Source organism: Salmo salar, chromosome ssa19 (assembly GCF_905237065.1).
Source record: "Salmo salar chromosome ssa19, Ssal_v3.1, whole genome shotgun sequence".
Classification (NCBI taxonomy): domain Eukaryota; kingdom Metazoa; phylum Chordata; class Actinopteri; order Salmoniformes; family Salmonidae; genus Salmo; species Salmo salar.
The window spans coordinates 66,507,808-66,521,911 of record NC_059460.1 but is presented as its reverse complement, the minus strand read 5'-3'; the positions used below and the strand labels follow the sequence as shown (position 1 = coordinate 66,521,911).

The 14,104-nt window shown below is 41.2% G+C and overlaps 1 protein-coding gene across 1 annotated transcript in view; it reads right to left on the bottom strand.

The window, feature by feature from the left end:
• Window positions 1-14,104, bottom strand: part of LOC106579416 (proline-rich protein 12) — a 61,890-nt gene continuing 47,786 nt past the window's right edge. Inside the window, 4 exon segments of the mRNA XM_045702614.1 lie at window positions 1-1,327; window positions 1,819-1,914; window positions 2,236-2,367; window positions 9,183-9,280. Coding sequence (XP_045558570.1) covers window positions 1,193-1,327; window positions 1,819-1,914; window positions 2,236-2,367; window positions 9,183-9,280 — 461 coding nt within the window. The 3' untranslated portion in view covers window positions 1-1,192.

The following is a 14,104-nucleotide window of genomic DNA, read 5'->3' as shown; positions in this document are numbered from 1 at the left end:
TTGTTCTTTGCCGGTTTTATTTGTTTTTCAAATACAGGGTTAATGTACAGAAGAAAACAATGTGTCAAGAACTGTACAATATTTACACAGACTTTCTTTCGAAGGAAAATTTGATAGACTTTTTTTTGGAAACATCAAACTGATAAAAATGAAATGACTATTTCCTTTTTAAATATTACTTATTTATAACCACTCGTGTGTAAGGGAACTGGATACGGTTATTAGTTTCTTTCATTTTTAACCTGCATGTTTCTGCTGAATGAACTAAAGCACTACAATGTCTACATTTCAAATATACTCTCCCATTTTCCCCTTTTACAGACATAGTTGATAACACGTTTTCGTCTCGTCCTCAAATCATTTGTATAGAAAAAAAAGGAAGACAGCTTGGATATGTGGGTGTACGATTTTATGTATAACCTGTGAAAAATGTTACTTAAAATGCTAAGGCGGCATCCCAGCGCTTGTGAGAGTTTATATTAAAAACCTCATAAATAATACAAATGTGTTTATATACTACCACATAGCGCACCGGTACTGCCGACTACTGTCGCATAGAGCGAGCGAGAATTAACACCTTTATGTTGCATCCGTTCCCATATAGTCACACTGCTCACTGCACTCCTCTAACAATGTTTTAAAAAGCATTCTCGCCCACGTCCACTCATTAAAAGCCGTTAGAGTCTTTAAAAGATAATTTATGTAAAAACGAAAGAGTAATAGATTCTCTCTGAACTGTTTGGGACTGACACAGTTTTACAATGTCAGTATGACAATCCTCTGTGACTTGGTGCAATACCTCATCCATCTGCCTTGTCTTTTCTCTGTGACCCTAACGTCGGTCTTTGTCTCCTGATTGGTGAGTCTCCTCTCTTGGCCCATCAGGAACGACTCCAGCACCTGTGGGGTCATCGTCCATTCTCAAGGTCAAGTAATTCTATATTTTAGTAATTGAGCAACTAAGGAGAGGTCACTCTCCAAGGTCACACCTACCAACCCTCTTGTTCCTAGAGTGGCCTTTCAAGTTGTCCCTCAGACCCACACGACTCCAGGTGGGATGGGGCCTCTATACAACTCTATTCCCTCGTTTCCACTCGTTCACCAACCTCTGTTTCTGGGGCCCTAGTTTCTGTGCCTTATGTTCTTTGGCTTTCCTTCTTTCTTTCTGTATTCTTTCCCCTTGGTCTGTCTCTCAGGCCTTGGTGCTGAGTGTGAGCAGCTCGATGAAGGAGTTGAAGAGGGTGTCCAGCCAGCCATGGTTGGCCATACACTGCTGCACCACCTCCTCCTGCCCAGGGTCCTCAGCTGCCTGTTCTATAGTGTTGGTCTGCCGGGGAAGACAGAATATAAAACACAATATATGATGTCTGCCAGGGAAACAAATATAAGCAAAATATATGGTTTTGACTATGGTAATAGTATGTCTTTTGAAAAATAGAAGTTCATGTCTAGGCTATGGTGTATCTACACAAGGTATAAACAATATTTGATGTATGCTGGGGAAACACAATATTAATATAAACAAAATATTTAGAATTCCTATCAACCACTGTTGATTGGACACAAAGTATGAATTTAATTTAGTTGACTATGTCAGCATGGGACATATAAAACACTAAATATTACGACTTGTGTGTTTATTTGAAATATATAAGCTTGTGTCTTTAAGCAATGGTACGGGAATTAAACATGGACTAATATTTCTGCTGGGTAAATAAAAAATAAATAAAAAAAGAACTGTTCTTGATACTATTTAAATATCGCAACATATTTAAATATCTATTACAATAGTATAAAATACAGGTCGGATGTCCTTACCTCTTTCTTACAATGTAAGAAAGTATGATATTTATAATGATGCAGGGAGTGATAGAGGCTGTAGATCCGACATGACTCTGTTGACAGTTTAAGGTCCTGGCGGAAGACAGAGAGGTTAAACTAATAGTATAAAAACAATATATGAAAAAAACAACAACACATCTAATCAAGGTTCAACAGCACAACATGGGAATACACACACAACACACACACACTTTATCAACTTATAAGAGATGGACAACCAAACCCCCCCCCAAACACACACAGAGAATTACCAACACACACACACACACACACACACACACACACACACACACACACACACACACACACACACACACACACACACACACACACACACACACACACACACACACACACACACACACACACACACACACACACACACACACACACCTGTGGTTTGGGTAGGCTCTTCTTGACTCTGTTGAGAGTCTTGCGGTTGTAGCCCTCCCCACTGAACCGCACCCTCACAGCTCCTGAGTCCAGGGGGTCTCCCGCCATCTGAGGGTACGTGTGCAGGGCCTCCTAAAAGGGGGGAGAGAGAGAGAAATAGGAAGGACAGAATGAAAGAAGGTAGACCTTGAATATTGAAAGGCTAAACTTTTAGGTGCCCAATCCTTGTATCACTTGTCTTTTGAGGTTAAATAGAAACATAAAACAAATATAAAATTAATATAAATTCATGAGAATCCTGCAAACAAATACATACAACAGATGGACAGAGACGCATACACAGAGTGAAGAATACATTAGGAACACATGCTCTTGCCATGACAGACTGACCAGGTGAAAGCTATGATCCCTTATTGGTGTCACTTAATGAATCTACTTTAAAATCAGTGTTGATGAAAGGGAGGAGACAGGTTAAAGAATAATAGTTAAGCATTGAGACATTGATTGTGTATGTGTGCCATTGAGGGTGAATGGGCAAGCGAAACGATTTAAGTGCCTTTGAACGGGGTATGGTAGTAGGTGCCAGGCACACCCGGTATAAAGGTGTGTCAAGAACTGCAACACTGCTGGGTTTTTCACACTCAAAAAAGACATCCAGCCAACTTGACAACTGTGGAAAGCATTGGAGTCAACATGGGCCAGCATCCCTGCGGAATGCTTTCGACACCTTGTAGTCCATGCCCTGACGAATTGAGGCTGTTCTGAGGGGAAATTGGGGTGCAACTCAATATTAGGAAGGTGTTCCTAATGTTTTGTACACTCAGTGTGCGTACGCATATATAAAAAGACACACACACACACACCTAATCTCATAGAAAAAGGTCTGAATACTTATGTAAATAACGTATCTGTTTTTGATTGTTAATACATTTGTAAACATTTCAAAAAACTGTTTTCGCTTTGTCTTTATGGGTTGTGTGTAGATTGACATTTTAATTTAACCATTTTACAAAAACACTATTCTAAAATGAATAAAATGTTTTTCCTCATCAATCTACACACAACACCCCATAAAGACAAAGCGAAAACAATGTTTTCAATTTACAAAAAAATCCCAAACTGAAATATCTTATTTTCATAAGTATTCAGCTATGAGACTCGAAATTGAGCTCAGGTGCATCCTGTTTCCATTGATCATCCTTGAGATGTTTCTACAACTTGATTTACCTGTGGTAAATTAAATTGATTGGACATGATTTGGAAAGGCACACACCTGTCTATATAAAGGTCCCATAGTTGAGAGTGCATGTCAGAGCAACAACCAAGCCATGAGGTTGAAGGGATTGTCCATAGAGCTCAGAGACAGGATTGTGTAGAGGCACAGATCTGGGGAAGGGTACCAAAACACTTCTGCAGCATTGAAGGTCTCAAGAACACAGTAGCCTCCATCATTCTAAAATGGAAGAGATTCGGAACCATCAAGACACTCCCTACAGCTGGCCGCCCGGCCAAACTGAGCAATCGGGGGAGAAGGGCCTTGGTCAGGGAGGTGACCAAGAACCCAATGGTCACTCTGACAGAGTTCCTATGTGGAGATGGGAGAACCTTCCAGAAGGACAACCATCTCTGCAGCACTCAACCAATCAGGCCTTGGTAGAGCGGCCAGACGGAAACCACTGCTCAGAAAAAGGCACGACAGCCCAATGTTTTTCAGTGGCAGGGACTGGGAGACTAATCAGGATAGAGGGAAAGATGAACGGAGCAAAGTACAGATAGATCCTTGACGAAAACCTGCTCCAGAGAGCTCAGGATCTCAGACTGGGGCGAAGGTTTAGCTTCCAACAGGACAACAACCTTAAGCACACACGCAGAAGTGTCTTCGGGAAAGTCCCTGCATGTACTTGAGTGGCCCAGCCAGAGTCAGGACTTGAACCCCATCAAACATCTCTGGAGAGACCTGAAAATAGGTGTGCAGGGACGCTCCCCATCCAACCTGACAGAGATTGCGAGGATCTGTAGAGAAGAATGGGAGAAACTACCCAAATACAGGTGTGCCAAGCTTGTACTGTCATACCCAAAAAGACTCAAGGCTGTAATCGCTGCCAAAGGTGCCTCAACAAAGTACTGACTAAAGGGTCTGAATACTTATGTAAATGTTATTTAAGTTTTATTTTTTTATAAATTAAAAAATATATAAAAAATAGAGTAACCTGTTCATGCTTTGTCATTATGAGGTATTGTGTGTAGATTGATTAGGGGGAAAATGATTAAATACATTTTAGAAGAAGGCTGTAACGTAAAAGTGGAAAAAGTCAAGGGGCCTGAATACTTTCCGAATGCACTGTATATACACAGTAGCAGTCAAAAGTTTGGAAACCAACTCATTCCAGGGTTTTTCTTTATTTTCACTATTTTCTACATTGTAGAATAATAGTGAAGACATCAAAACTATGAAATAACACATATGGAGTCATGTAACCAAAAAATTGTTAAACAAATAAAAATTTATTTTATATTTGGGATTCTTCAAAGTAGCCACCTTTTGCCTGGATGACAGCTTTGCACACTTGGCATTCTCTCAACCAGCTTCATAAGGTAACCTGGAATGCTTTTCAATTAACAGGTGTGCCTAGTTAAAAGTTAATTTGTGGAATTTCTTTCCTTCTAAATGCGTTTGAGCCAATAAGTTGTGTTGTGACAAGGTAGGGGTGGGTATACAGAATACAGGTCGACCGATTATGATTTTTCAACGCCGATACAGATTATTGGAGGACCCAAAAAAGCCGATACCGATTAAATCGGCCGACTTTTATACAGTTGAAATCGGAAGTTCACATGCACTTAGGTTAGAGTCACTAAAACTCATTTTTCAATCACTCCACAAATTTCCTGTTAACAAACTATAGTTTGTTTTGGGAAGTCGGTTAGGACATCTACTTTGTCCATGACACAAGTAATGTTTCCAACAATTGTTTAAAGACAGATTATTTCACTTATAATTCTCTGTATCACAATTCCAGTGGGTCAGAAGTTTACATACACAAAGTTGACTGTTCCTTTAAACAGCTTGGAAAATTCCAGAAAATGATGTCATGGCTTTAGAAGCTTCTGATAGGCAAATTGACATCATTTGAGTCAATTGGATGTGTACCTGTGGCTGTATTTCAAGGCCTACCTTCAAACTCAGTGCCTCTTTGCTTGACATCATGGGAAAATCAAAAGAAATCAGCCAAGACCTCACAAAAAAAATTGTAGACCTCCACAAGTCTGGTTTGTACTTGGGAGAAATTTCCAAATGCTTGAAGGTACCAGGTTCATCTGTACAAACAATAGTACGCAAGTAAAAACACCATGGGACCAAGCAGCTGTCATACCGCTCAGGAAGGAGACGAGTTCTGTCTCCTAGAGATGAACGCACTTTGGTGCGAAAAGTGCAAATCAATCCCAGAACAGCAGCAAAGGACCTTGTACCGGTTTCCTCCAGCATCTTCACAAAGTATCTATATCCACAGTAAAACGAGTCTTATATCGACATAACCTGAAAGGCCGCTCAGCAAGGAAGAAGCCACTGCTCCAAAACCACCATAAAAAGGCCAGACTACGGTTTGCAACTGCACATGGGGACAAAGATCGTACTTTTTGGAGAAATGTCCTCTGGTCTGATGAAACAAAAATAGAACTGTTTGGCCATAATGACCATCGTTATGTTTGGAGGAAAAAGGGGGAGGCTTGCAAGCCGTAGAACACCATCCCAACTGTGAAGCACGGGGGTGGCAGCATCATGTTGTGGGGGTACTTTGCTGCAGGAGGGACTGGTGCACTTCACAAAATAGATGGCATCATGAGGTAGGAAAGTTATGTGGATATATTGAAGCAACATCTCAAGAAGTTAGGAAGTTAAAGCTTGGTCACAAATGGGTTTTCCAAATGGACAATGACCCCAAGCATACTTCCAAAGATGTGGCAAAATGGCTTAAGGACAACAAAGTCAAGGTATTGGAGTGGCCATCACAAAGCCCTGACCTCAATCCTATAGAAAATGTGTGGGGAGAACTGAAAAAGCATGCGTGAGCAAGGACGCCTACAAACCTGACTCAGTTACACCAGCTGTCGGGAGGAATGGGCCAAAATTCACCCAATTTATTGTGGGAAGCTACCCGAAATGTTTTGACCCAAGTTAAACAATTTAAAAGCAATGCTACCAAATACTAATTGAGTGTATGTAAACTTCTGACCCACTGAGAATGTGATGAAATAAATAAAAGCTCAAATAAATCCTTCTCTCTACTATTATTCTGACATTTCACATTCTTAAAATAAAGTGGTGATCCTAACTGACCTAAGACAGGGAATTTTTTCTCTGATTAAATGTCAGGAATTTTGAAAAACTGAGTTTAAATGTATTTGGCGTATGTAAACTTCCGACTTCAACTGTATATATTTGTAATTTACAACAATACTGAATACACTTATTTTAACTTAATATAATAAATAAAATCTATTTAGTCTCAAATAATGAAACATGCTCAACTTGGTTTAAATAATGCAAAAACACAGTGTTGGAGAAGAAAGTAAAAGTGCAATATGTGCCATGTAAGGAAGCTAAAGTTTAAGTTCCTTGCTCAGAACATATGAAAGCTGTTGGTTCAATATTCCCAGTTAAGAAGTTTTAGGTTGTAGTTATTAAAGGAATCATGACGCGTCGACTATTTCTCTCTATACCATTTGTATTTCATATACCTTTGACTATTGGACGTTCTTATAGGCACTTTAGTATTGCGAGCCTAATCTCAGGAGTTGATAGGCTTGATGTCATTAACAGCGCTGTGCTTCAAGCATTGCTAAGTGCGGCTGGCAAACGCAGTAAATTTGAATGAATGCTTACGAGCCTGCAGCTGCCTACCACCGCTCAGGCAGACTGCTCTATCAAATCATAGACTTAATTATAATATAATAAACACAGAAATACGAGCCTTAGGTCATTAATATGGTCAAATCCGGAAACTATAATTTTGAAAACAAAACGTTTATTCTTTCAGTGAAATACGGAACCGTTCCGTATTTTATCGAACGGGTGGCAAGCCTAAGTCTAAATATTGCTGTTACATTGCACAACCTTCAATGTTAGGTCATAATTATGTAACATTCTGGCAAATTAGTTCGCAACGAGCCAGACGGCCCAAACTGTTGCATATACCCTGACTCTGCATGAAATGAACGCAAGAGAAGTAACATAATTTCTCTAGTTAATATTGCCTGCTAACATGAATTTATTTTAACTAAATATGCAGGTTAAATAAATATACTTGGGTATTGATTTTAAGAAAGGCATTGATGTTTATGGTTAGGTACATTCGTGCAACGATTGTGCTTTTGTTAAATCATCACCCGTTTGGCGAAGTAGGCTGTGATTCGATGATAAATAAACAGGCACCGCATTGATTATATGCAACGCAGGACAAACTTGTTAACCTAGTAATATCATCAACCATGTGTAGTTAACTAGTGATTATGTGAAGATTGATTGTTTTTTATAAGACAAGTTTAATGCTAGCTAGCAACTTACCTTGGCTCCTTGCTGCACTCGCGTAACAGGTGGTCAGCCTGCCACGCAGTTTCCTCGTGGAATGCAATGTAATCGTCGTCCAAAAATGCCGATTACCAATTGTTATGAAAACTTGAAATTGACCCTAATTAATCGGCCATGCTGATTAATCGGTCGACCTCTAATACAGAAGATGGTCTTTTACCAAATAGGTCTAAGTCCATACTATAGCAAGAACAGCTGAAATAAGCAAAGAGAAACGATAGTCCATTATTACTTTAAGACATGAAGGTCAGTCAATCTGGAAAATTTCAAGAACTTTTAAAGTTTCTTCAAGTGCAGTCGGAAAAACCAAGTGCTATGATGAAATTGGCTCCCATGAGGACCGCTACAGGAAAGGAAGACCCAGAGTTACCTCTGCTGCAGAGGAGAAGTTAATTGGAGTTAACTGCACCTCAGATTGCAGCCCAAATAAATGCTCCACAGAGTTCAGACACATCTCAACATCAACTGTTCAGAGGAGACTGCATGAATTAGGCCTTCATGGTGAAATTTCTGCAAAGAAGCCAATACTAAAGGACACCAATAATAAGAAGAGACTTGCTTGGGCCAAGAAACACGAGCAATGGACATAAGACTAGCGGAAATCTGTCTTTTGGTCTGATGAGTCCAAATTTGAATTTTTTGGTTCCAACCGACTTGTCTTTGAGATGCGGAGTAGGTGAACGGATGACCTCCACATGTGTCGTTCCCACCCTGAAGCATGGAGGTGGTGGTGTGATGGTGCTTAGTCTGATTTATTTAGAATTCAAGGCACACTTAACCAGCATGGCTACCACAGTATTCTGCAGCGACACGCCAACCCATCTGGTTTGTGCTGAGTGGAACTATAATTTGTTTTTCAACAGCACAATGACTTAACACACCTCCAGGTTGTGTTAGGGCAATTTGAACAATAAGGAGAGTGATGGAGTGCTACAACAGATGACCTGGCATCCACAATCACCCGACCTCACCCCAATTGAGATGGTTTGGAACGAGTTGGACCGCAGAGTGAAGGAAAAGCAGCCAGCAAGTGCTCAGCATATGTGGGAACTCCTTCAAGAATGTTGGAAAAACATTCCAGGTGAAGCTGGTTGAAAGAATGCCAAGAGTGTACAAAGCTGTCATCAAGGCAAAGGGTGGCTACTTTGAAGAATCCAAAATAACATATTTTGATATGTTGAACACTTTTTTGATTACATGATTCCATATGTGATATTTCATAGTTTTGATGTCTTCAATATTATTCTACAATGTAGAAAATAGTAAAAATAAAGAAAAACCTTGAAATGAGAAAGTGTCTCCACATTTTTGACTGGTACTGTATATACACACACAGAGTATATTCAGAGCAGGTTACCTGGTGCTGAGTACCCATGTTAACTCTCCTCATCAGCCTCCTCTTCTGTTCCACAATGATGCTGTCAATCTTCCTCATCCCGGGGAGGTACAGCTCATCTGAGGGAACCAATGGAGATGGAGAGCAAAACATTATTAAATGGATATGTTTCACAAGGCTGTCAATCATTCCAAACCTTGGGGAGGCTAACCAGGGGCATATTCAGTTGATGAAATATTTTAATACACTGCGCAACGGTTTGTACTGAACGACACACTTTCCTACAACAATGTACACTGCTCTTCAACATTCCTCAAGGTATGTTTGCTCTTGTTTGGTGTGTGTGGCGTGGTGAAGCCTGATCAATAGGGGTTTGACCATTTGAAATCTCAAAACACCAAACAACTGATCAGACATGCTTTTCTCAAATGACCACAAAGCAACTGCTGAATCAGACAGTTTCAAATAACCTTGTTCCAGCAATTAAGGTGAATGCGTAACCAGGCCAACCAAGTCCAACGCGGCCTGGACCGATTGTGTAAATCATACAACAGTATCCCTTTCTATCAAATACAGCTAACTCCTAATCAGAATGATTTAGGGCCAAGTCCTCCACTTGGGATACGCATGAGGCAACTTGTACTTTCTCACAAATCATTGGCATATTGCAAGACCTACAGTTGAAGTCGGAAGTTCCAATACACTTAAGTTGGAGTCCTTAAAACCCATTTTTCAACTACTCCACAAAGTTCTTGTTAACAAACTATAGTTTTGGCAAGTCGGTTAGGACATCTACTTTGTGCATGACACAAGTGGCAAATCGCATCTCTGCATGTCTGGCAGACATATCAGTGTGGATGACGGATCACCACCTCAAGCTGAACCTCGGCAAGACGGAGCTGCTCTTCCTCCCGGGGAAGGACTGCCCTTTCCATGATCTTGCCATCACGGTGGAGAACTCCATTGTGTCCTCCTCCCAGAGTGCTAAGAGCCTCGGCGTGACCCTGGACAACACCCTGTCGTTCTCAGCTAACATCAAGGCGGTGACCCGATCCTGTAGGTTCATGCTATACAACATTCGCAGAGTACGACCCTGCCTTACACAGGAAGCGGCACAGGTCCTAATCCAGGCACTTGTCATCTCCCGTCTGGATTACTGCAACTCCCTGTTGGCGAGGCTCCCTGCCTGTGCCATTAAACCCCTACAACTCATCCAGAACGCCGCAGCCCGTCTGGTGTTCAACCTTCCCAAGTTCTCTCACGTCACCCCGCTCCTCCGCACACTCCACTGGCTTCCAGTTGAAGCTCGCATCTGCTACAAGACCATGGTGCTTGCCTTTGGAGCTGTGAGGGGAACGGCACCTCCGTACCTTCAGGCTCTGATCAGGCCCTACACCCAAACAAGGGCACTGCGTTCATCCACCTCTGGCCTGCTGGCCCCCATACCTCTGCGGAAGCATGGGGACAAAGATCGTACTTTTTGGAGAAATGTTCTCTGGTCTGATGAAACAAAAATAGAACTGTTTGGCCATGACAATCGTTATGTTTGGAGGAAAAAGGGGGACACTTGCAAGCCGAAGAACACCATCCAAACTGTGAAGCACGGGGGTGGCAGCCTCATGTTGTGGGGGTGCTTTGATGTAGGAGGGACTGGTGAACTTCACAAAATAGATGGCATCATGAGGTAGGAAAATTATGTGGATATATTGAAGCAACATCTCAAGACATCAGTCAGGAAGTTAAAGCTTGGTCGCAAATGGGTCTTCCAAATGGACATTGACCCCAAGCATACTTCCAAAGTTGTGGCAAAATGGCTTAAGGACAACAAAGTCAAGGTACTGGAGCGGCCATCACAAAGCCCTGACCTCAGTCCTATAGAAAATCTGTGGGCAGAACTGAAAAAGCATGTGTGAGTAAGGAGGCCTACAAACCTGACTCAGTTACACCAGCTCTGTCAGCAGGAATGGGCCAGAATTCACCCAACTTATTGTGGGAAGCTTGTGGAAGGCTACCCGGAACATTTGACCCAAGTTAAACAATTTAAAGGCAACGCTACCAAATACTAATTGAGTGTATGTAAACTTCTGACCCACTGGGAATGTGATGAAAGAAATAAAAGCTGAAATAAATCATTCTCTCTACTATTATTCTGACGTTTCACATTATTAAAATAAAGTGGTGATCCTAACTGACCTAAGACAGGGAATATTTACTAGGAATAAATATCAGGAATTCTGGAAAAACTGAATTTAAATGTATTTGGCTAAGGTGTATGTAAACTTCCGACTTCAACTGCATGTCCATTCCTTCAGATTTGCAAACATTTCTCTGCCCCAAGGTGCATCGCAAAGTTAGGATTCGTCCCAAAGAATGACGGGTAAGTTAGGATTCGTCCCTAAGGGAGGCAGAAAGACTAACTCCAACTCCCTAGATGCTACTGGGGTATAATTCAGTGAGGTAAACATTCTGAATGTTATGAATAGATCAGACATGATTCCCAATTTTATCATGATAGATAATCATATCTGTTCTACACAATATATGTCTATCTGGACATTCTGTAACTTTTCACACTCCTGAACAGGGCCCTGTTCATTAGGACACATCATGGAAAAAGTTTAATGTTTTGTAACAGAAAACGCAAATCAGCATTTCCTGTTGAACAACTTACAAAGAGTCCCACCCTGTTTCAGTCCAATTTCTTCCATTTGCTGCCTAATGAATATGACCCAGGCCAAATGGTGTGCATTGTATGTTAGATACAGCTGTTCTTACAAAATATTGGTAGTGTATATGTTTGTGAATGAGTGTGTTCTGCACTCAACTTCTGTGTCCTCCAGGGTTTGGATCATGTCGGGGTCCAGGGCCGTGTGAGTGAGTGTGTTCTGCTCTCACTGTCAGTGTCCTCCAGGGCCGAGTACGTGTGTGTTGTGTCATGTCCGGTCCAGAGGGGTACACTACGACGCTAGTTAGATCTTTTCATGATTTTCTAAACCTAGCCAGCTTCAGTTAGCTTCAAAATTCCAGCTCCGCCTTCATCCATGTTACGAAGGTGGAAATGTATCATACAACCACCATTAACTAGAGCCAGCTTGTAACTGCGCATTCGTGTTGAACGTGGATAGTCGAACGCCAAAGTCTTCATTGAGATAACGCTGAAATAGTAATCCATGCCACATTTAAATTTTTGCCGAAATCAAAATTATAGGTTATCCTGCAAATACAGCTGGCTTTGGTGGGAACTAGGCTATTAGAAATGCCTTCTTTCTTTTATTAATCATATTAACGTCGTCTTTGGTGTGCTTATCAATGCACAAGCCATTTTCCCCCACTCCTATCCAAAAAATAAAAACGCATTAAGTCACAGAAACGTTTTACTGCTTGTGAAGTTTAAAATGCATCCTGTCATTACTAAATGTGTACTGTGATATGCGTTTGAATATTACTATTTAACACAAAATTACATTTGATTAAAGGAGCTATGTAATATTTTTGCATTGTAATTTCTACGGTAATAGTGGAATGATAGTACTGTGAAACACCGTTTCTCCAAAATGCTTATTGGGCCCACACAATTCTAATGGTGCAGCCTTATTATTGGTCAACAAAAGATGGGCCATCTCTTGCAATGACTACATATATACACACACACACACTGAACAAAAATATGTAAAATGTTGATCCCATGTTTCATGAGCTGAAATAGAAGATCCCAGAAATGTGCGTATGCAAAAAATGGTTATTTCTCTCAAATTTTGTGCACAAATTTGTTTACATCCCTTTTAGTGAGCATTTCTCCTTTGCCAAGATAATCCATCCACCTGACAGGTGTGGCATATTAAGAAGCAGAGTAAACAGCATGATCATTACACAGGTGCACCTTGTGCTGGGGACAATAAAAGGCCACTCTAAAATGTGTTGTGTGACAAAACTGCACAACGCCACAGATGTCTCAAGTTGAGGGAGCGTGCAATTGGCATGCTGACTGCAGGAATGTCCACCAGAGTTGTTGCCAGAGAATTGCATTACATCGTTTTAGACCATTTTTGCAGTACGTCCAAACGGCCTCACAAACACAGACCACGTCTAACCATGCCAGTCCAGGACCTCCACATCCGGGTTCTTCAACTGCAGGATCATTTAAGACCAGCCACCCGGAATACTGATGAAACGGTGGAGTATTTCTGTCTGTAATAAAGCCCAACTGGCTCCCCAGTTGGTGGGCCTGGCTCCCAAGTGGGTGGGTCTATGCCCTCCCAGGCTCACTCATGGCTGCGCCCCTGCCCAGTCATGTGAAATCCATAGATAAGTAACTCATTTATTTATTTCAATTAACTGATTTCCTTATATGAACTGTAACTCAGTAAAATTGTTGAAATTGTTGCATGTTGCATTTATATTTTTGTTCAGTATATGAATGGACAAAGCCATCGATCACGTGACACCATTCATTCCTATTTGAAGACTCAATAGCGCATTGAAGCCAAATGAAGTCGGTTAAGATGGCGTCTCATGGACACATAACATGCGCAGTTTGAGCTACTCCAGGAAGTGACGTTGCAGGCTAGCTCAGTGCTGCCCCTTCTCATTGAGTAACTCAAGTTGAAGGCTGACTGGGGTACTGAGGGCTTCCATTAGCAACTATTATTAACTTCTTCTGTGTGCCATTTTTTTATAAAATCGGTTCAAGGACACACATCTTGTGTACTAGAAGCAATTTTTGGTATAAAAATCATCTTCAAAACATTTTTTTTATTTACACGAAGATTGACCACGAAGGGGATCCTGTTTTCTGCAAACAATGCCTGTAGTACTGCGGTCGGCCTTGAACTTCAATGGCTTAAATGGGAAGGGGCAGTACTATGAAGGAAGCTAGATCTACTCAGGGTTTTCTAAAGCTAACCAGCTTCAGTTAGGTGTACATTACAGCTCAGGCTTCATCC